This window comes from Halichoerus grypus, chromosome 1, assembly GCF_964656455.1.
Source record: "Halichoerus grypus chromosome 1, mHalGry1.hap1.1, whole genome shotgun sequence".
NCBI classification, from domain to species: Eukaryota; Metazoa; Chordata; class Mammalia; order Carnivora; family Phocidae; genus Halichoerus; species Halichoerus grypus.
The window spans coordinates 124,259,586-124,282,318 of record NC_135712.1 but is presented as its reverse complement, the minus strand read 5'-3'; the positions used below and the strand labels follow the sequence as shown (position 1 = coordinate 124,282,318).

General features: G+C 49.2%; 1 protein-coding gene across 2 annotated transcripts in view; it reads left to right on the top strand.

The window, feature by feature from the left end:
• The window catches only part of EPHB1 (EPH receptor B1), a 504,178-nt gene that overhangs the window by 235,535 nt on the left and 245,910 nt on the right, over positions 1-22,733 (top strand). For both annotated transcript variants that reach the window (XM_078071630.1, XM_078071629.1), the window contains exon 3: positions 8,723-9,404. In XM_078071630.1, coding sequence (XP_077927756.1) covers positions 8,723-9,404 — 682 coding nt within the window. The remainder of the gene's footprint in view (positions 1-8,722; positions 9,405-22,733) is intronic.

Below are 22,733 nucleotides of genomic sequence, written 5' to 3'. Positions count from 1 at the left end.
AAACAACCAGACAGACAGGGAAGAGTCATAGGTCATACACACCATAGAAGGAGAGCCAAGACTTTTAAGGAAAAATAACAGATCTGTGCTCAGAGAGAGGCTAAGCATGTGTCTCTGGAGGGCTGATATCCATAATAACTGACTTGCAGAGGTCCCTTACTCAGATGTGAGTACTTTACATGAATTGTCATATTTAATCCTCACGACCATCTCCTGAGGTAGGTCCTATTAGTGTCCCTGTGACAGAGAAGCATCCGAGGCTAAGAGAGGTTTAAGGACTTGTCCCTGGTCACACAGCCGTGTCTGGCTGACTCCAGAGTCTGTGAATCAAACTCTTGGGCTAAACCAGGGGTCACCGTGACTTCTGGAGTTCAACGTTAGGCATGGTGACAGCAGTGCTGCTTAATCCCAGCCCTTTTCTGGTAAGCACAAAAATCTCCTTCCCAGCCAAACGGATGTGTTCTGCTCAGGGCCGTTTCTCCTGCTTCCATCTCAAGACAATATTTCTTGCATTTTTCCGTCCAATCATTTTTAAGAGAATTTTGTAGAGACTCTTAGAGACTGCATTGGGAAACAATGAGTATGTTTTCCATATTCTAATCATTTCCATATCTAACTGTGTCCCTTCCCGCACTTCCCCGTTCTCTTCTGCATCGCAGAGAGTAAGTAGTTGAGGGAATGGGTGGCCTTGTACTACTGCAGGAGGAAAGCCCATTCAAGCAGTCCCTGGTAGCCGGTCCAGTTCTTGGGCACACCACATGGAGCCGTGGTAATGAGTGGGGGGCCGTTCCTGTCCTCCCAGCCCAGCACATCTGGGAGGAAAATTAAGGCTATTGGGAGGTTGAGCTAGTGCTCGCAGCCCTCAGGGGGCCATCGCATAAATGGCCGCCTTGGTTGGTTCGTGTACTAAATGGTAGATCCCTCAGGGCTTGTAGGAATTTATGCCCCATGGACCACATTTTACATTTTAATTAGCCTTCTAGCTTGTCTAATATCCCAGCTCTTTCAGGCCTAGTGTACTGTCTACACCGGAGCCGCGTCCTTGGGGTCCAGGCTGATTGGGTAGCAGCTCCAGCCCGGCCCGAGCAATCTGCTACCCCAAAGAATCGGGGGCCTCCTGTGGGCTCTGTGAAGTTGTGTGCTGTCCCGGCCTCAGTGGGCTTCTGGTTCAGAGACGCAGCCATCTCTAACTGGGGTCTGAAAGTGGGTCTTTGGGTTTCCTCTGATGGGGCAGTGCCAGGGATGTTCCATATGGTTCCACGGGGCATGTTGGCAGTGACGGTTTGCAGAATAACAGGTTCCCTCCAACAGAAGTTTTTGCCCAAATACAGACTGCCGAATGGGACCAAAGCCTGGGCGCAGTGTCCAATTTCCTCTCCTTGTAGTTCGAGCTGGTGGCTGACAATGCTCCAGAGATTGCCTAGTTGAGAGAAGGGAATCCATGCTGAACCCTGCCCAGAGGAAGCCCTGGAGATTCCAGGAGGGGCAGGGAAGGAGGCCCCTGGCTGTCCCTCGGGGTCTGTGGGGAGGTGGATTTCGGCCCTTTCGTCCTGCCCTTCTGTTGACCAGAGGCAGGATTATTTATTCAAGTTGGAGGAGATGATTTCCACATCCTGATGTGTCAGCCAGAGGTGGATCCTGCGGTTAACGTAACAATGGGGGTGTTGCTGATGATAATGGAAATGATAACTGGTACTTACTGAATGGAAGTTATGTGCAGGCACGGGTGCAAGATGAGTTACTTACATGATCTCAGTCCTCCAGGCACCCACCAAGGTAAATAGTCTTTTGCAGATGAGGAAACTAACACTCAGAAAATCATTCATGGTTACAGAGCTGTAATGGGAGAGGTGGGGCCCGCCTGGCCTCTTGGCAACCTCTCCTGCCTCACCTCCTTCCTCTTCCCCTTGCCCTGTGCGATCTGGCGGCCACCTTGGCTTCCAGGCTTTCTTGGCAATGTGCTAGGCACACTCCTGCTCCCAGAGAGTTCATTCTTGTTCTCTGAGCCTGGAATGCCCCTCTCGTGTGTGCCTTCCAGGCCGGTGGCTCTGGCGTGTCATTTAGATCTTTGCTTCAAAGAGGACCTTCCCTGATGACCCCACTGCCGGCTGTCACTCTGTCCCCTTACTTGTTCCTCAAGAGTATTGAACAGTCTGACTTGATATTATTCATTTGTTTGCTTGTTCATCCTTTGGTTCGCTCTATTAGAACATGAGGCCCACGAGGGCAGGGACTTTGTCTCTTGCTCACTGCTGGGTCCCCAGCACCCAGAACACTGTTTGGGGATGTCATAGATGTGCAATCCTTTATTTAAAAAGTGAGTTAAATGCACTGGGCTTCATACAAATCAGAATAGCTAGGATCTTGCTGGGCTAATAGAGGCCACAAAGCCGATTTCAGTGATATCTTCCTCCTCAATAGCAGTGTCCAGAGATGTCCTTCCTGGCCAGGCCCCAGGGAAATGGCTTATTCAGGGCAATTCTTAGGATGCAGTGCTGTGGTAGCCTTTGGGCATTCGGGAGGGGCAGGGTCTACGCCGGTATGTTGCAGCAGTCCAGGGAGCTGGTAACTATCACAAGTCTTTCCAGAACTCCGTGCTTGGAACTGTCTTCAGAGACATACAGTGGAATCAGCTTGCTTCTCTTAACTTCATTTTATAGCAGCTCTTCATTTTTGAGCAAAGAATATTATTTCTTAGCTTGTTCCTCCATCTGACTCATCAGATTTGGCTCCAGATGACTTTTCCCCTTTTCTAAAATTCAAATCCACTCTTGGAGGATAAAGAATGTGTTAGAGTTTCTGAAGGTTGTTCTAGAAGTCCGTGTGGATGGGCAGGTAGAGAGAATTCACGGCAGTGGTTTTGAAGGGGAACAGCATGTTTTACACACACACACACACACTCATACACCACACACACACACACACACTCATACACCACACACACACACACACACACACGCACACACACACAACCAGACTGTGAATATACTGGCCACTCTTGAGCAACAGACCTGCGAGATCTGACTTCCAACAAGGAAGTTTAACAAACCCAGATCTTGGAGGAACCTAGAGCTGTCTTTCTCATACATCAAAGTCATGGTCTCAAAGCCTGAACAAGTACTTTCTAATGGATGTCATTGTTTTCTTTACTACGCTTATCTCAAGGACTCAAGGACGGGTGGTCCATTTGCATCAATAATAGTGCCCTTTCAAAGGCTGTTAATATTCTGCTGGTTGTGCAAAACTGCTTTGTTTCTTTTCCCAGGCAGGAGTTAGCTGGGTGTCCCCAGCAAAGGACCAGGGGCTAAGGAGGCGGAGAACTTAAGGAACAGACCCAGGGCCTTGCTCATTCCCTCAATCTTCCAGTATTTATTAAGGGCTAGTTGCTGGGATTGTGCAGGGGTCCCCAACACAGTGCAGCCCGCTAAGGACAAGCCCGTGCGGAAGATGGATTTGTGTTTTAGAAAACTCACCGGGGCAGGGGAGTTAAAGAGAAAGACTGGCAGAGTGACTAGGAGAGGGAGGGACTTCAGCGGGGAAAGGGGCAGACTGCGTGGATGAGCTATGGAGGAGCCTGGAGACATGGGTTTGGCACTGTCACTGCAGGATGGGGAACAGAAATGGGGAGGGCGGAGTCTAGAGTGCTTCTTGGATCGCTGGCATGGGGACCGGCTGGTGCAGGTTCCATCCAGGGGCAGGAGGACTGCAGAGAACATGGGGGCACGCCAGATGTTCATCAGAAGGCGTCCAGCAGCCAGCTGGAGCAAAGAGTCTGGGGCACCGGGGAGACCTGGAGGTTGGTGACTTACCCTGAGGTGGCTGCAGCCTTGTGTGCTGACGGCATCTCCCAGGGTAAAAAGGGAAAGGAGAAGGGATTCCGGAGAAAACAGTGGATTTCACTGGTCCCAGACGTTACTGAATAAAAACGCAGGTGTGTAATACCGGTGCTGCAAAGCTGAATGCATGGGGTTATTTTGCTTGTCAAAATCAACTAATAAATTAGTCAAAACATAATTCCCTGTCCTCAAGGAGCTCACAGCCTGGTAGCTCCAAAGTCATACATGGAGCAATTAACAAATAGTTCAAAGCAGTGTATTATGAAATGCGAAATTGTGTGGAATAAGCTCAGTCATGCTTTAAGCATTCGGAAAAATGGTAGCTGAATACAAGCTAGGACGGCGTCACGGAGAACAGGATACCTGAGCCCCCTCACAAGAGGGAGCCACACCGAGAGCTTGGCTCGACCACCCATCAGCTGCCTGGCTTCAGGCCAACTATTGAATGTCTCTGGGCCTCAGTGTGCCCATTTGTCAACAAAAGGTTTTGGTCTACATGACCTACAGTGGTTTCCAGCCAGATCTGTTCTTCTCTGGGTCTCGGAGGGATTGAGATGGCATGAGGGTGGGGTAGAAGAAAGGTGTCACGCCGGTCAGAACATCAACAGCAGCAGCAAGAGGCGGGGATGGGCAGTGTCTCAGGGTGCAGATGTGAGAGGATGTGGCCCTGGTTTGAACCCTTGCCATCTCTTGCCTGTTCTGTTGTCATTACTTTCTGACAAACAGCAAGCCAGGGCATAAGTCCAGGCAACAAGTCATGCCAGCCCTAGCGCATGGTCCTGGGGATGCAAGAGAGAAGCCAAATAAGAGGAACATTGTTCTGGAAGAAATGGTAAATTATGGTGACAAAGTGGGTGTGTTAGACACGGAGGGCGCTTTTGGCCTGATACCTGCCTGATTCCGGGCTGGAAAATCAGGTGGTCCTTCAGTGGGCTCCTGGGCCCAAGGTTCTGATCCCATCTTTGGACGACCCCGGTGATTTTACTCAGGCTCCCAGCATCAGTGATAGGATTCCACTTCCTTGGCCACCTGTCCCCTCTCTCGTTGCCATCTTTGCCTCAACTTAGGCATCACTTGTTCATCCACAAATAAACTTGGTCAAGCAAATACTGGTCACTTGGGATATAGGGATAAAGGAATGAGAAGGGCATCCCTGGCTCAGTGGATAGGTCAAACAAGGGCCTAAAGTTGCAATGGGCATGCTTTTTGTGGATAATAGAGACCAAGCTGGCATTGTTGGGGTGTTGAGGTGTAGGCTGGACCAGAAAACAAAGAGGTTTTTTTAAAGATGTATTTATTCATTTTAGAGAGAGAGAGAAAGAGAGAGTGCATGGGGGGAAGGGCAAAGGGAGAGGGAGAAAGAGAGAATCTCCAGCAGATCCCCACTGAGCACAGAGCCTGACTCAGGGCCTGATCTCACCCTGAGATCAGGACCTGATCTGAAATCAAGAGTCAGACACTTAACCAACTGAGCCACCCAGGCGCCCCAAAGAGGTTTTTTTAAAAAGCTAGATTGAAGTATTAGTTACGTGTCATAAAATTTATTCATTTGCATTGTACAGTTCAATAATTTTTAGTAAGTTTACAGAATTGTGTAGTTATCCCCACAATCCCATTTTAGAACATTTCCATCACCTCCAAAAAAGATTCTTCATGCCCATTTGCAGTTACTGCCCATTCCCATCTCCAGTGCCAGGGAAGTACTAATACTTTTCTAGCTATAGATTTGCCTTTTCTGGACAGTTCATGTATATGGAATTACGCAATATATGGTCTAATATAGCATAGTGTTTTAGAGGTTTATCCATATTGTTGCATGTATCAGTACTTCATTCTTTTTTATTTCTGAATAGTATTCCATTGTCTGGCCACATCACATTTTATTTAGGTGTTTACTGGTTGATGGACATTAACAAGGCTCTTAGGTGCCATATTGGAGTCTGGTTGAGAGCTCCAAGAATGGAGGACTAAAGTCAGATTGGTGTGCATTATGAATCTTAGTCCACAAATAAACATGCACAAGAAAAATTCTGGACCTTATTTTCTTGTAGTCAAATTATTTCAGACTCTGAGCACTCCCTGTCCCACGAGTTGATGAGAATTTCAGTCTCGAGTAATAGTTCTTTCCACCACACTTGTGCAAAGCTCCCAGAGGTCCAACTCAGACCAAATCGGAGAAGGCTGCTACATTGTCCATAGGCCCATGATCTTCTGAGGCCCAGCCACCTCCAGATGTCCTGAGCATGCATAAAATTCTGGAGGTGGTGGTGGCAGAAGGTAATAATTGTTCATACCTATCTTTACATATATAAAAGAATATCTGAGGCTTGATCTTAGAAGTGAATGGCTGAGTCAAAGGGTGTGTGCAGTTATAATTTTGATAAATAAAAACCAAAATTTTTATAGAAGCTGTATCAATTTGCCCTTCATCTAGCTATGTATCAGAGTGCTTATTTTCCACACCTTCTCCAACACAGTGTATTATCAAACTTCTGCCCGACCAAAAAAAAAAGAAGTATCACAATGTAGTTAATTACCATTTTGGTTATATTGAATAATGTTCAATATCTTTTCATATGTTTATAAGCTATATCTATCTCTTTTTTAGTGAGCAGTTTGTTAATATCCCTTGCCTATTTTTGTATCTTATTATTGATATATAGATTATCTTTATATTATTAGGGGAAATTAATACTTTATCCATGATAAGCTTATACATAGTTCCTTCCCAGCATGTTTCCGTTGTTTTTTTTTTTCCTTTTGATTTTACTTCTGGCCATTTTGTTATGCCACTTAAAAAAATTGTATGGAGTTGAATTGATCAACCTGTTCATTTGTGGCTTCTGAGTTTCATGTCATAATTACTGTACATAAATTGTCTCCATGGTTTCTTTTAGTAAATGTTATTTCAAAGTGGCCATGGAAGGGAGAAAGTTCTGAAAATTTGAACTAAAACCACTGTCAGCAACTTCTCCCTAATATATTTGCTTCTGGTTCCAAAAACCCAGGCAAGCAGAAGGTAACTTTAACAAACACATTTAAATAGAACAAAACACAATCTTTAAGAAGGAATAAAAAATGGTTCGTTGACATCTAGAGAATCAATAAGAAATTAAGCAAAGTCCAGGTGAGGTTTGGCAGTGTGCAAGGATCTGGAAGGAACTCACCCAGGACTCCAGGCTGGGGAAGGGACCTTCCTGGGGGACTGGCAGCGGTGGGGGGAGAAGGGCCTTGGATGGACTGCTACTCAGGTGCTTCGGGGGCAGGGCCCAGGCAGCAGGAGTGGCCATGAGGTCACTCTACAGGGCTGGGTGGGCAGGGACAGCTCTCCATGTGCCCATTTTTTCCTCCACACCATGCCTGGTCTTCAGATGCTCTGGCATAAGCTTGAAAGACAGCCTAGCCCTCCTAATTCTGTACAAGAAGCAACTGTGTCTATTTTCCACGCACACAAGATTGACTTCAACTTTTTAAATGAAGAATTCTAGTTTGTCTATTTCAGCTCCACACTGTGAACAATAAGCAATTAGCACAGTATTTAGAGAAATGGGTACTATTTTCTATAATTTTTTTTTTTTGCCACTGCTAAATATTAAGATCAAGGATCTCAATTTATTTTTTCTTTTCATTTTAGTAAGTTCAATTTCTTCTGTCCCTTATTTGTTTCGGGCAAGCAGAACGGAATTTAACAAACGTATTGAAACTTCCTGGGAATACCCCCAGTTCTTGAGGTCAGGGTCCTGAGAGCTCCCCAGGATGGGCAGCTGCTTCCTCTGCCAGCCCAAGGAAGAAAGAATGACCCAGTCACTCTTCTCCGGCTCCTGCCGCTGAGTGGCTTGGTTAAGGAAGCCGTGCCTTTAAGGACCTCCTGCCCCTTATTACCTGTTACTGAAATAAGTTAGTAGGAGCATTTCTTTGGCCATTCAAAGCACTTCTTCCTATCTCCTCTCTATCCTGTCTCCTCTTATGGTCATGTGACCATGGGCAAATTGCATATCTTTTCATCTGTAAATTGGGGGTGACAGTATCCAGTTTTCAATGTTGTAGGGAAGATGGAGAGACAGCATTTAATAAACACCATGTTTCTCTTCTCCTTCCTGCCTAGAGGGCTGCTAAAAATGAGTTTTCTTTTCCAATGCGAAGCATGCTGTCTCTCCCCTGCTAAGAAGCCCTCCTTCCTCCCTGTGTGATATCCTCCAGCATTTCCTTCCATTGGGTCCCTGCTAGCAGTTTGCACACAATGAAGCTTGATTTGCTTCCTTAAGGATCTCACTTAGTAGCCCCTACTCCTACAAGTTTTCTGGTCTAGCTCTTTCAAAGGGATTGATGTTATAAAACAAAAGTTTATGAGAATCTCAGTTTGTTGAGAAATTCTGAAAAGCCTTATATTCTTATGCTTTTCATGACTCTAAAGGAGCTTCACCACAGTAAAGGCAATGAGGTTCTGAACTGAAGATTTCCAGGGTGAGGAGTGTCCTGTAGTCAGACCCCTAATCCACGGGGGTGGCTGTGGGGAGGAGAGGCCATGGCACTGAGGTCTCAAGTCCCTGCTGTCGCCTAGGGTGGGAAGATGCTGGTTGTCCCTGTGGACGTAATGAGCCATAGTCACAGCAGCAGTGCTGTTGGTTGGATGAAGGAAGGCTTTCTAGAGGGAAATCTATTATATTTCAGGGGGGCCAGCAGAGAAATCTTTGAAGTCTGCTTATGAGGAGGTCTTTAAAAGCAAGTTAGGGTTGGGGTGTTCCTGTCTTAGGTCAAGCAGCGGGGCTGGTGAGCTCGTAAGGCCCCCTCCAGCACCAGGCTTCTCTGCTCTGCCTCTCTTCTTGGTCTTCTTACTCTCTCTTTCGTGTTTTTGCATGTGTGCACCCGTGGTCTGCCTGGTTCAGTGGGAGGAAGTCAGTGGCTACGATGAAAACCTGAACACCATCCGCACCTATCAGGTGTGCAACGTCTTCGAGCCCAACCAAAACAACTGGCTCCTCACCACCTTCATCAACCGGCGGGGGGCTCACCGCATCTACACGGAGATGCGCTTCACTGTGAGAGACTGCAGCAGCCTCCCCAACGTCCCAGGCTCCTGTAAGGAGACCTTCAACTTGTACTACTATGAGACTGACTCAGTTATTGCCACCAAGAAGTCGGCCTTCTGGTCTGAGGCCCCCTACCTCAAAGTAGACACCATTGCTGCAGATGAGAGCTTCTCCCAGGTGGACTTCGGGGGAAGGCTGATGAAGGTCAATACAGAAGTCAGGAGCTTTGGGCCTCTGACTCGGAATGGTTTTTACCTCGCTTTCCAGGATTATGGAGCCTGTATGTCTCTCCTTTCTGTTCGTGTCTTCTTCAAGAAGTGTCCCAGCATTGTGCAGAATTTTGCAGTGTTTCCAGAGACCATGACGGGGGCAGAGAGTACATCTCTGGTGATTGCTCGGGGGACATGCATCCCCAACGCAGAGGAAGTAGACGTGCCCATCAAACTCTACTGCAATGGGGATGGAGAGTGGATGGTGCCCATTGGGCGCTGCACCTGCAAGCCTGGCTATGAGGCTGAGAACAGTGTGGCCTGCAAGGGTAAGTCCTATGGCCTCATAAGGCCTCCCCTTCCTGGGGCAGGGCCTGATCTGCGAATTTTCCCCATCTCCAGCTTGGGTCACAAAGAAACAGAAGCACCTGATGGCTTATTATAAAGGTCCAGGGAACCTACATCCCCAGTGCAAGGCATGATGATTTTTCAGTTGTGTCCAACCAGAATGCCAGTGTTCATGGTGAGGGAAGAGATAGGGAGAATTCCAAATGGTAGATAAGAACTTAATAACCACTCAGTTATATTTAGTTATGGGCCACAGACATTCATATTCTCTCTCACATGTGTACGTGAGCTCTCTCCCCCTTCCTCCTGCCCTCCCTCCCCTAGACACATACACACCCCTGTGTCGTGTTAAGTCCCATGCACTGAGGCATGCAGGATTGGGGTTGTCATGGACAGTTCACTCAAGGGTAGTTGAGAAGTGACTGGATGTGGAAAATATTTTAGGTCATTTCAGTTCAGCTCCCCCACTACCCAACTTGGTCCTGGACCCATGGAGCTCGTAAACTCGAAGTTCTATGCTTACCTATCTTGCTCCCGGGGCTCAATGCCAAGTCCTGGGGCAGGGATGGGGCCTAGCTTTCACGTGTCCTGGCAGGAGATGCACTACCAGAAATGGGGGAAGGTGGTACAAGCTACTGTATGACCTTTGCTTGAATGATACAGAGTGGTGCGGTTGGGGAGTGTCAGGGAGCTATGTGCTCACATGGGCTCCCCTTGGTCCAGGAGAGCACATGTCCAATACATGGTAATAAATGAGCTGAACTGGCTGGAGATTCTTCTCCGAGAGTGAATAGGAGGATCTAGAGAGCCCACGGTTCATTTCTTTAGTAAGTTCATGGAAGCTGAACACAGGTAGGGGGTGTCCAGAGTTGGGGAAAAGAAGAATGCTTTCTTTTATGAAATTTTGCCTGTGGCAGTCAAACCTTCAGAGTCACATAGACCCAGAAATGACCACCTTGACCCTCGCTCATCATTTAGGTTGCTCCAGACCTTTGGGGGACAAGTTGTAGTTCGAGCTGTATTAGTCCTTGCCTGTCTCCTTTCCCACTTCCTCTGCTCCCCAAATGCCTGCAGCCAGGCACCAGGCACCGGATTGCTAATGCCCATCAGTTCCGCAGTCCTTTGGACTCAGCTAATTGCCTGGGCTGGGGCACTAATACAGCCTTTCTGAAGCCTGCTGAGAGCGGAGAGTTAGGCCTTTGTGTTTTTATTGGATTTCTTGGTTATGGTACCCGTGATGGATGGTGTGGAAACAGAGGGGAGAGAGTGCCAGATCAAGTGATGAATCAAGGCAGACAGTTTTAAAACCGGCCTTGCCTGGCCCCAAAGTGCTCCTCTTTGTCCCCTTGGTTGGGGGTGGGGCAGGAGGTGCCCTCTTGGGCATTTGTCAGTGTCTGAGTGGGGACCTGGGCACTAGGCTGAGTTCTTAAAGGTGCAGGTGCCACAGCTGCCAGGCGCGCTTGCAATAGCGCTGGTGATTTCTCCAGGCTTCAGAGGTCTGCCATGCTGCACTTGCTGGCTGCGGCCCTCTCCGTGTTCTCATTATTTCCTGAGCAGAATGGCAGGATCCAGAGCAAGCACTGATTGGTTCTGATTTAATTGCGACTCTGGGAACAGGCTCTCATTTCTTTGGGCGAATTGGAACTTTTCTCTTTTGGGGGGTTCTGCTGTCCATGCTGCTTGTCAGTCACCTCCTGTGGTTGTTGTGGGAGGGCCTATGGAGACAAATATGTAAATCCAAATGGTTTTTTTCCATTCTCCACACCCAGCTCCAACCCCCTTCTGACTGTTGGTGGACATTCCTCATCTAGAGTTATTATGAACCTGGCTTGATTTCACTGATTGCTTATTGCAAACACATTGGAGGCTGGAGGAAATGAGGAGACCACACACAGTCACTTTGCCATTTTACAGGCACAGACAGGCCACATTTTGGTGGCAACTCCGAGAGTGGAGAGTGGCAAGGCTGGTGGCATCATGGGTCTTGCAGCCCAGGAGCCTGGCTGAGCTTAGTGCCCTAGAAGGGCAGAGAAGTGCCTTTGTTTTTCTGTCTCAAGAACTTTAAGATGCATCCTCCAAATCTTAGCCATTGGCTCTGCTGGCATTCTGGCTTTGATGGCTGAGCCAGAGCTTCCTTCCCAGGCCTTAGCAGGCTGCCCCAGGGAGGTGAAGAGGCCTTGGCCACTGACGGTGATCTTGGGAGGACTCTGCACCCTTTGGAGGGAGATGGGCAGTGCAGGTGGAAGGATTTGTGACTGGTCCCTGTGGTGTGTCTCCAAGCAAGGGGACCCCACCCATTTTGGGGGCTCATGCTAGCTGTCAGGTGGGCACTATGTAGCCCTTCACAGGCGTGTGGGGTGGCTTGCTTAGTATAGCCAGTTTTCATGAGGCCAGCAGTGTGGAGAATGGGGGATGCCAGAGAATTGTGGGTGAGCCTCCATCAGTGGTCCTGGTAGGACTGGAGAAGGAAGGCAAGCTCCTCTCCCCCAACACAGCCCCGAGAATGAATGCCCTGGAATCTGGCTGGGCAAAGCCTGGATGGTCCTGGGCTTCACACAATTATGTTGACCTAATAGATTTTTCTTTTCCGGAAATTTGAATTGGGCCTTTTCGCCTGTGTCAGATCTATAGAATATCCTTTCTATTATTTTTTGGCAAGACAGATTTTCAACATGGACAGGAACTTTTTCTGACTTTCACTTTGCATCTGCTAAAGCCTCTCCTGTCAGAGTCATGGGGACCAGTCGCTCAGTTGTGCGGAAACACCCAGAGACCAATTAGGCAGCCCAGCCAGTGAAGAGTGGTCCTGACCTAGAGCTGCTCCTGTTCTGAAGAGGGTAGTGGCGAGAGGGGGGGCAGGCAGAGAAAGCTGTGGGGGGGGAGCTTACACATTAGGATGTGCAGCAAGCGGCAGATGCACTTTCTAGAGGGTTCCATGACCCTAGGCCTCTGCCAGACTCATCCTTTTTGCTCACACAGGTTGGGCCGATCAGGCAGAATCGTAGTAACCTGCTGACCCAGCCAGTGACTCTGACCCCATCTATGAAATTGTTAATTACTAGGAAAATGGTCCATCTGCCCCAACTTCAAGCCTTATGCTCATAGTCTAGTGGATTAATGAGCAATCATGGCTTCCACCTGCCCCATACCTTCCCTACTCAGGTTGATGGCTATGTTGATTTTCTGTGTGGGTTCCTGCAGTCTGTCCCTCCCTGGGGCCAGGGACACTGAGAGCCGGTGCTCGGCAAGCTCTCTCTGTGCTGTGGAGCCTGAAATATCGCACTAGTTGAAGCGGGTGTTGGGGAGGATGGCTGGGCTGAGACTGACAGTTGCTAGGGGGAACCTGGCATGGAAAGGCATCTTAGCTGTCTGTTAGAAGCTTCGGGGCTACAGTGTCCCATTTAGTTGCCCAGGGATGGGTCTCAGGTGCTAAGACAGCCTCTGGCAGCCAGATCCTAGCTGGAGGGAGCATGGGGCTTGATTCTGTTTCTGCCCCCGAGTGCTCCTTGAGGGCCTGGCTTTCCCTCCCAGGCATAGTCCCTGGAGCTTCCAAAAGGAACTGCCTCATTAGCCTGCCTTTCCAGCCACATTCAGGACTCAGGGAACAACAGTGCCTTCCATGACCTTCCCTGTCATCCTTCCTTATTCCTGCTCCAGGAGGAATAGGCCACCGGGCTCACCACTGTTGAGGGCACACACTGACCCATGGGGCCCAGGCCTTCGTTGTTAGTGCTGTCACTTGAGGGGGGTGCAGGGAGATGAAAGGGGAAGGGGGTGCATCCAGGTGGAAGAGGCCTAAACTAGAGACAGGAGCTGGTTTTAGGCCTGGCTCTGCTGTGAGCTTCTGGTGGCTTTTAGGTAAGTCCTTTCCTATGATAGCCTCGTCTTTTTTGCCTGCTTCTCAGGGTGTGTGAAAATCAAGTGGGCAATGGATATGAGAATGCTCTGGAAGCCCACGTGATGCCATGTCATTGCCCTTAAGCCCAAAAACACACCATCTGACTCTGGCTTCTAAGAGAATAAGATTCTGGAAGGAAGGTGGCATGTGGAATCCCCACTCAGAGACACAGGTCAGCAGGACACCTGAACATTCAGTCATCCCCTGCCTGCACCTCTGCAGGCCCAGCTCCATGACTGTCCGGCAGTGACCAGGCATCAGCACATATGTGTGATCCACTGTCCCTCAACAAGTCAGTGAGTCAGGCAACACACATTTGGAAGGTGTGGCTCATGCAGCCTGCCTTAAAGCAGGTGGGGTAGGCAGGTGGTCTTTGTGAGCTGAAGGTCTGAGAAGACTCCCAGAGCCTGAGAGAGGATGATGGTCATCTGAAGCAGTGATTCTTCATCCCAGGATGAGAATGAGAACCCACAGGAAAGGCTTTATAAAATGACATCCCCAGATGACCCCTTCTGAGATGTAAGTGGAGGCCAGGCCAAGAACCCCAGATATAAGCTCTAGACCAGAACCATCTGTATTGCTGGAGTAGAGGAGAAGGGGGTTTGGGAGAGGTCCCTGAAGGCATCTTGGGCCTGTGGGATTTGCGGAAAGGGCGCACCTGAAGGGATGTAGAAAGCGTCTGGGAAGAGGGACCGCAGGAGTGGGCTGGAGGCGGGGCGGACTGAGCACAAGGCCAGCAGGGAGTAGAGCATCATTGCACCTGGAGGGGCTGGGAAGGCTGTGTAGGGCCCTGACACCCTGAGCTGCTAGGAAGCCTGCAGAGGAGAGAGGGACAGAAAGCTGAGGGATGACTGTCTAGCGGTTACAGAAAGGAACAGCTTTCCCTGCAGCTGGCCAGGACCAGCTGGGTCACTCAAGACTGTCCTGGGAACAAACATCAGGGGTGCCACTGCTGTCGTCAAGGGCACGGTCAAACCTGCAGGACTCCTATGCCCCGCTCAGGGCCTGCTGGTCAGGGTTGGGGCTGAGGATCCATGTTCCAGAACCAGGAATCCACATGGCTTTTCCAGGGGGCTCAGAGGTCAGCTGAGACCATTCCAACTCCGGATGTTAGTGGGGCCTTGACAACCTCTAGGGGAGACCAGAGCAGTTCTTGGCGCATCCATGTCTCTCCTACTCCCCCCCCCCACCAGTTCGTGTCAAAGCCCTGAGATAGGGCCTGAAACCTCGTTGGCACTGTCCTGCGCGGCCCTTCTAGGCGATCCTCAGGCCAGCCACTTCCCTGCCACCGACCCAGAGGCCTCCTCTCCTTCCCCCCCAGCTTCTGCACTCCCCTCTCTCCAAATAGAGACTTTTTTCCTTGGTAATTTTCCACCTGCATGTAAATTCCTTCATGCCTGGAAACCCAAGGGACATTTTGAACCTTTCAACAGTTTCGGCGCCTTTGTCAACTTGAGCGGCTGAGATGAGCCAATTTATAAGCCTGGGGGAGTTGAGATGAAAAATCTGCAGGATTTGAAGGTGGAGAAAAATGTGTCTAATTTAGCTCCCCTTGGAAAAAAGTTGCTGGGGCCAATTCCGTCTCCCTTGGGGTTGCTCATCCCAGCTTTGGGTTGCCACTGCATCCTCATCCTGGGTGCTGAAAGAGAAGGTGGGGTCCCAAGGGGAAGTTGTGTGTGTGCGTGTGTGTGTGTGTGTGTGCGTGCGTGTGTGCGCGTGCATGTGCATGTGTTCACTGAGCTGACAGCTGCATCCAGGGCACTGGGGAAACCCGTCCGCTCGCTCTAGCCCATCAGCTGTTGGCTGGGAGTGAAAGGAAGCCTGCACTAGACAGCTTCCTCTCAAGCCCCAGGGAGACCAGCTCTGCTCAGGACTCGGGAGGCCAGGGTCATTAACACTGAAGCCTTGTAAGATGAGCTTCATAATAGGATTTCCCAACAGGCTACTTCATTTAGAAGTCTCTCGGGCTTCCTCTGCTCCCTACGGTGGCCCTGCCCAGCGCCCTCCAAAGAGGAATCCCGTGTAATTGGCTGGATGTAATGGGCTGTGACACCGGCATGAGCAACAGCAAACAGAGCTGGAAGGATGCCCCACGGCCTCACCGACTCCAGTGTATGGGGTGTGAGCACTCGGTCCCCGACCCTGGTGGCAGTAGAGCATGGCAAGGGGGGGAAAGAGGCGGAGCGTTGGGTTCCAAGTCCCATTGTGCTCTGCACTGCCCCTCTGCCTTTGAAAGACAGGCGTAGAAGCACCCCAATTCCACTAGTGTTGACCAAACAGTTGTGATTCTCCCAGGTCGGTGCTGGAGTGACTGAGATTGCTTTGGCAGGGTTCCGTGCCTGCGAGCTGCCCTAGGTGGGAGTCCATGACTTAATAAATGTGTGCTATCAAAGATGTCGACAGAGACACCATGTGGTCCTTACTCAAAGGCTGTGGGTAGTGGAAATGTCACTGGGCTAGCAGTCCTGTTAGGGCTACTTACAGCACCTTCATTGGCCCATGAAGAACTAGAGAGTCTGAAACTACCCAGGCTGGGTGGGCTTGTGGGATGCTGAGAGACCATCTCTTCTGACTACCACATTATCCATAGAGAGAGGGTGGCCAGGGAGCGTTTGTGGGTACCAGTCTAGTTAATGTCAGAGCAGGGATCAGAACCCCTGGTCTGGGGACGCCACTATCTACCTCTGCATCCCAGACTGGATTTTGTTGAAATTAACCATCCTTCAACACACAACATGTATCTTCAGGACTATCAGACTTCTCAGCTGTTCTCTCATGGATTCTCTCCCTTGTGTCTGTGCTGTCCCTTGTTTTTTCTTGGGTTGGGCTCTTGGCGCCATGTTCTGTGGCTATACATTTCTGCACTGTGTATAGCACAGAGCTCCACATTGACTATCACTATCTTCTTTTTAACCTCTCTGGGTGTAGTACTGTCTCACCAGATGCTGTGACATGTTGGTCTGCTTGTGAGGCTATCCAGAGGGTGCACAGGTTCTCAGGGTGGGGGGCAACCCCAAGCTCCCGGGGAAGGATGAGGTCTAAGGCTTTGTGCTTATGGAAAAAGGCAGAGGGCAGGTGGCGGGGCTGGAAACTAGAGGCCCAGTTGTGGCTCTCTAATAGGCATCAAGGACCAGCACGGGCCCCCAGGGCTGAATCCCAGTTTAGGCAGGGCGGTGGTCAGACTTACCCCCTTTGCTTCTTGTCCCCATCTCTCTCTCGAGCTGGGCAGTCCCTGCCTTAGCACAAACATCCACACAAACTCCCTTGCCTGGGTGAGGAATCACTACATTTGATTTTGAAGCATGAAGATGAAAATCATACTGAATTTGAGTGGGGTCCTCCAGTTCTGGGCACCAAGGAGCTCTGATGGTCTAAATTCTTTTTCCACTGGCCTTTGGCCATTGACAAGCTGTGTTGTCAGTGCCCTAATGCTCCTGGGTCTCATTTCTCCCTGAAGGCACTGGGGGAAGAAGACTGAGAAGAGTCAGCTCAGGGCAGTTGCCAACAGAGAAGGGATGCATCCCAGATACAGGTAAACCACCAGAAGCAAACCTTAGTTTGCCAAGAGCAGTTTGACAGGACCAGTGAGAGAGGGGCACTCTTGGCCTTTTCCTAGGGGAGGGGGTCTCTTCCTGTAGAGGTCCTATCTGCACTCTCCTTGCTGGCGGAACTAAGAGCTTGAGTATTAGTTACCTTATGGGGCAGCTGAGCCTTTTGTTTCAAGAGCCAGCTAATGAGGGCAAGGCAGGCAAATCCTGGGGAGATGTGGCTTCGTATAGAGGAATATGTCTGGGTTGGCTCTGGTCTCCATGACAGAGAGCATCCGGCTTCCTGTGTGCCCTCCCAGCCTGCTATGGAATGAGTCTGTGCAGCTGCAGACATGCTGGACTCACCATGCGTGTGCACGCTCATGCATGTGCGTGCCAAGTGCTCATGGCCAGGGGTTCAGGAGGAAATCATCTCGGCCACATCAGTCCCTGGAGAGGTTGGTGAGGGTAAGGAGGCACTGTGGGGAGTCTCAGGAGGCTTTTTGGAATCACAGGACAGACATTCAGGGCCAGGGAGGGCCAAACCCATCCCTAACAGGTTTTCATTGAGGGTAGGGCCCAGGTCAAAGGAAGAGCTGGACAAGGAAACAGGTCCTTTGGTTTCTGGCTTGTCCTTGGCTTCTGTCTGGAAGAGCACACCAACCCTAAGGGCACACACTCTTAGTGGGAGCTGGACTTACCTGGTCTTTGGATATGACCCTTGGGGACCTGCTCTGCTCACATCCTTGCAGGCCTGGGCAGTTCTGGCCTTCCATTCCTCAGTCAAGCTGGATTCCACGTGTGCGTTCATGTGGCTTGAGTGGTACCTATGCTCATTCTTTCTTTAGGTACTTACTGGGCAGCTACTGATGCCAGGCCCTTTATGCTTCTATACTCAGATTGAGCAGTTTTACTTCTAAGAATTTGCTACATTCTTAGTTCTTGGAAAGTGCTTGCAATATCCAGAGGGCAAGGGAGCCATAAGGTGCTCTGTGGCCCTGGTGGGACCCAGTGGAGGATAGCCCCTCCCAGCTAGGTAAGACCTCTAAGGACAGTGAGTCCAGCCCACCAGGTTACACTTTGCTTTCCCACAGTGGTCCCCCAGCCTGCTTTTCAACACCTCCAGTGATGGGACACTTGGACTTCCTGAGGCAGCCTGGTTCATCGGAACCCTTCTTCCTAGCATTGAATCAGGGGCCCACTGATCCAGTCCCTGGGGTGGAACTTCTGTGCAAATCTCTCTTCCACCAAGTTACCCTTTGTTGTTATTTTAAAATGTTTTGGGGGCACCTGGGTGGCCCAGTCGGTTAAGCATCCGACTCTTGATTTCAGCTCAGGTCATGATCTCAGGGTCCTAGGATCGAACCCTGTGTGGGGCTCCCCACTCAGGGGGGAGTCTGCTTAAGATTCTCCCTCTCCCTCTACCCCTCCCTGCTCATGCTTTCTCTCTCTGTCTCTCCCTCTATCTCAAAAAAAAAAAAAAAGTGTTTTGAACAGGTGGTACTTATGAAAAGAAAGTTTCCCTCCCACTCTGGTCCTCACTAGGGTCCCTTGCTGTTCCAGTTTCTGATATTCTCTTGCAGAGAAGATGTGTGCATTTGCACACCCAGAATATGGATCTGTCTTTTTCCCACTTGCATAGGGCCATATTACACAGGGCTTTCCCCTTAGTCCCCCCACGCCTTTCTTACTTAACAATGAAGGTTAATAGTAGCTTGGCTGTGTTACATAGAAATTTGCCTCTTTTTAAAAAATGATTCTGTAGGATTTTATTGAATGGGTGGGCCTTTTTGGTCCTTCACTTATATACATTTAGGTTGCTTCCTGTTTTTTTTGTTATTTATTTCTAAACAATGTTTCAACAAACATCTTTGCATTTATCTTTGTACTTGTGTGCAAGCCTGTCTGTGAGTCAAATTCACTAATTAATTTATTCAATGAATATTTATTGAGGACTTTCTATGTGCCAAGCACTTTTCTAAGAACTAAGGATGCAGGAAATTCTTAGAAGAAAAATTGCTGAATCAGAGTATATAAATTTTTAATTTTGATAGATATTCCCAAATTGTCCTCCAAAAAAATATGTTTTCTACCAATTTTGCTACCTCCAATGGTGTAAGGGAGCTCCTATTCCCCACACTTTTGCCAAGAGAATAAAATGTCTGCCATTTTTATCTTTGCCAATCTGATAGATGAAAACTGACCTCCCACTGTGGTTTCAATTTACATTTGTCTTGCTATGAGGGGCATTGACCATGGCAAAGTTCCATGCGTTGCCCCGTTCAGGACTTGACAAGTGTGCCCATTTAACACATCATTAAATCGGGTGAGTTTGCTTGTTGCAGACCGTTTGGAGTTTGCTTCTTCCATGCATGACATGGTCTACACTTCACTTTCCTCTGTCCCATTCCCTCCTGCAGGGCATCCTGCCTTTTATCTGCTCTTTGCCCACCTATAGCATCAGGCTATTTCGGCGCATGCCACTCATCCATGTTGGCGTTTCTCAGTCACTGGCAGGTGACTGGTCTGCAGATGAGACAGGGCAGGTGCAGATGCTGGTGCTCAAGGGCCAGCCCCTTCTCCCGGTCCAGTCCCAGGAAAGCCAGCCAGCCTGGTTTGATGGGAAATACACCTTGCTTTTCCCATCCTTCTTCTCCTGCCTGGAGCCAGTTCTGGGCTCCCTGCTTACCCTTTACAGCCCTGCTCTGCCCCACACATCTCTCACCTCTCACCCTTTGACCCAGATCCCCTACCCCACATCCTTCCCTTCAATTCTTCCAGCTTACCTCTGGGGCCTCGAGCTTCTTCACACCCTGGTGGCTCCCCCTCAGCTGCCCGTTCCTAAATCACCAGCACGCAGCCCTCACCTGCCTCAGCTTCCTCTTCATTTCTCCTGCACCACCCTGCCCTCAACAGAGCTTCCCAGCAGCCTCAGTCTGGCCCCTGACCAGGCACCTGTGCTTCAGGCCACAGCTCAGCCCTCCCCCAGCCCTGCTTCTGCCAGCGGGCCTGGTCTTAGCCCTGGGCAGCTGCTTACTGCCTCTTCTCTCTGTGGCTTTTGTCTTCCAGCTCTGCGGGTTTTCTTTCTCTCTGAGGCCACGGACTTCCTTCCTCCCTTCCTTGTCAGTCCCTCTCTCCCCTCTTCCTTGCTCCCCTCCCTTCCTCTGTGCTCCTCTCCCCTCCCCGCCCCTTCCTTTTCCCTACCCCACTTCCTTCCTCACTACTTTTCTGTTAAAATAAATATATTCGGGTTAAAAAAAAAAGTTAACCTAAAGAAGAAGAATAATACATTAAAAAACCTGGTGCATAGATATGGCCCAAACCAGTAAGGATGATATGCAAATGACTGATGTTTGAAAAGAATGCTAACTTGCCCTGGGCACTTGGGCTAAGGAAGCAGCTTACACACTCTTCAGGGCAGTCCCTCAGTTCATCATGGTGAGGGCTATAACATGGGTATGGAGCAAGCCTTTCAGGAATAGCTTCTAGCTTGCACTGAACCACTAATACAGCATGGCTATCTTTTGCAGAGCACTCACTATGTACCAGATGCTCTGCCTCATTCTTTTCCTGCATTCTCTCTTAAATCCTTACAATAGCCCTATGAGGTACATATGATTATCAACCTCATTTTTCAGTTGAAGATACTGAGGCACAAAGAAGCTAAGTAACTTTGCCAAGGTCATATAGCGTAAGGACTCTGGGGCCGGTTGATAACTGCTGGTCTCTACTCCCCCTCTACACACCACCCCCCAAGCTGGAGAAGAGCAAGAGTCCTTAGGGGCAGACCTGTGATTTGTGGTAAGGTTTGGGGCTTCAGTATCCCATTTGGGCTGAGATATAATCCTTTACTGAGGGACCCAAGGAAAAGTCATTGGTTTGATGTGTGTTTCCTGTTGGCTAGGGATGAGCCAGGAGGTCCACGGAGGGACTGTGCTTGAAGTGGGAACCCCTCTGCCTCCGTCTTCAATCTCAGTCTCCTTCTCCCCAAGCTCCTCACGGGCAGGGCCGTACCTGCTGTGTCTCTGCATCCCAAATGCCCGCTCTGTGCCATCTGTTAAATGAGAACAAAACAAAATGCATTGAAAACAAAATTTGTGGAAGCAGGGTGAGAGCCGAGGAGGGAGAGAAGCTTTGCATGAGGATGTGTAAGGAAACATCCAGCAGCACTGAGTAGCGTAAGCTCCGAAGAAACCAGGCAGGAGCCAGGCGGCATGAGCTTGTAGAAGTGATGATGGCAGAGCCAGATGGAGGAAGTAACCAGTGATGGCAGAGGCCTTGTCTGTCTGTTGTCCAATATAGTGACACGCTGTGCACACACACGCCCAGAACAAAATCAACAGAATGGCCGCAAGCCCATACGTCGTGAAACCCTTTCACTAAAAGTTGGTGATAACGCCGCAGTTTGACAGAGGACATAAGGTCAGTGCAACGTGTGTATTTCAAGTGGAAAATGACAATCTGCTCTTTGCACAAGATGGATAGAGCTTCTCATTGAAATTGTATGGAATATGCAACAACTCTGCCAAATCATGAACTTGGCAAAATTTTGCCTGTTCTGGGAATTAGGCGATTTGAGGGTTTCTGTTTGGTTTTTTGGTCTGTCCCACACATGCCTGCATTGATCTGAATGTGAAGGTCCTTGGGACATGGGACTTTTCTTTCCCTGCTCGTTCTGTTTGTCTACCCCTCTGCATCTTTGGCCAAGTTGGTCTCCCTATTTTCTTTTCCTCCATTTATTCTATTCTCTTGTCTGTCTTCTCTCTGGACTTGATTCAAAAAGGAAGAAAAGAGAAACACATTTCATTGGTAGAAGTTTAATGAATGGATAGTTATTTCCATTCACTGTTTTTATTTTTTCCCTAGGAACCTGTTTAGATGCAAATTGCAATAAAAACGAGTTCTTTCATTTAGTAAAATACAGGAAATCAATGTTTATCATTGAAATCAATTGCAGATATTACAAGAGTGATTTTTATCACCAAAATTATTAATATATAATCACACATGTTGATAATGAGATCATTCATTAAAAAGAACAATAACTTTTTTTTAAAGATGTCTTTGTAGAATGCCCTGCTTCTCTGTACTCATTTCTTTACTTTTCTAGAACATATTCTGCTTTTTTTTTTTTCAGCTTCTTCAACCCCATTCTTGATTATTTTCCCCTTTTGAGAATTCTCTCAAGCTCCTTTTTTTCCCCTAACATCTTTTAAATCTTTTAATCCAGATACCAGTTAAAAACCAGCATCCAGAGCTGTTGATTGTTGAATTTAACTTTCCCAGTCAGGGTGAGTGATTCAGTCTTTGGGGTTGACGATGTGCCTCCCCCTTTGTGGGTACCTCTGCCCACTCACCTAAGAATTTCCTCTAATGGAAACTCAAGTGAGGAGTTTGGGCCTGACAGCACCAAAGTGAGCAGCAGATCCCCCTTCCCTCTCGGACTTTCTGCAGCCCTGGGGGCAATGGCTTCGCTACCCAGAGAAGGTAGCCCATCAGTACACAAGCCAACTAGGCAGCCATATACCCACTTCCTAAGGACCCAGGAGGAGGAGGCAGAGGTCCCTGCCCCTGAACATCCAATGGGTTGAGGGCCTCCATCCCCTCCCTACCCTGGCTTCCCCCAGGGGCAGGGCCTTTTCAGGCCTTTCCCCACAGACTCCTTTCCTGCCCAGAGCTGTGTGCCGGCCCCTCCTTCTAGGCCACAAAGAGCTCTGTAGACAGACATTGTGTGCTGTTTGCCAACACGGGGGCCCAGGGACACAGAGGGGGTGAGGGAGAAGCCATCTGCTCTCTCCTTTCACACAGACCTTTGCTTTCTCCCTTTCACTCCCCTCGCTCTCTGTCTTTGAACGTGCATACAAAAATAAAAAAAGCAGTTGCTA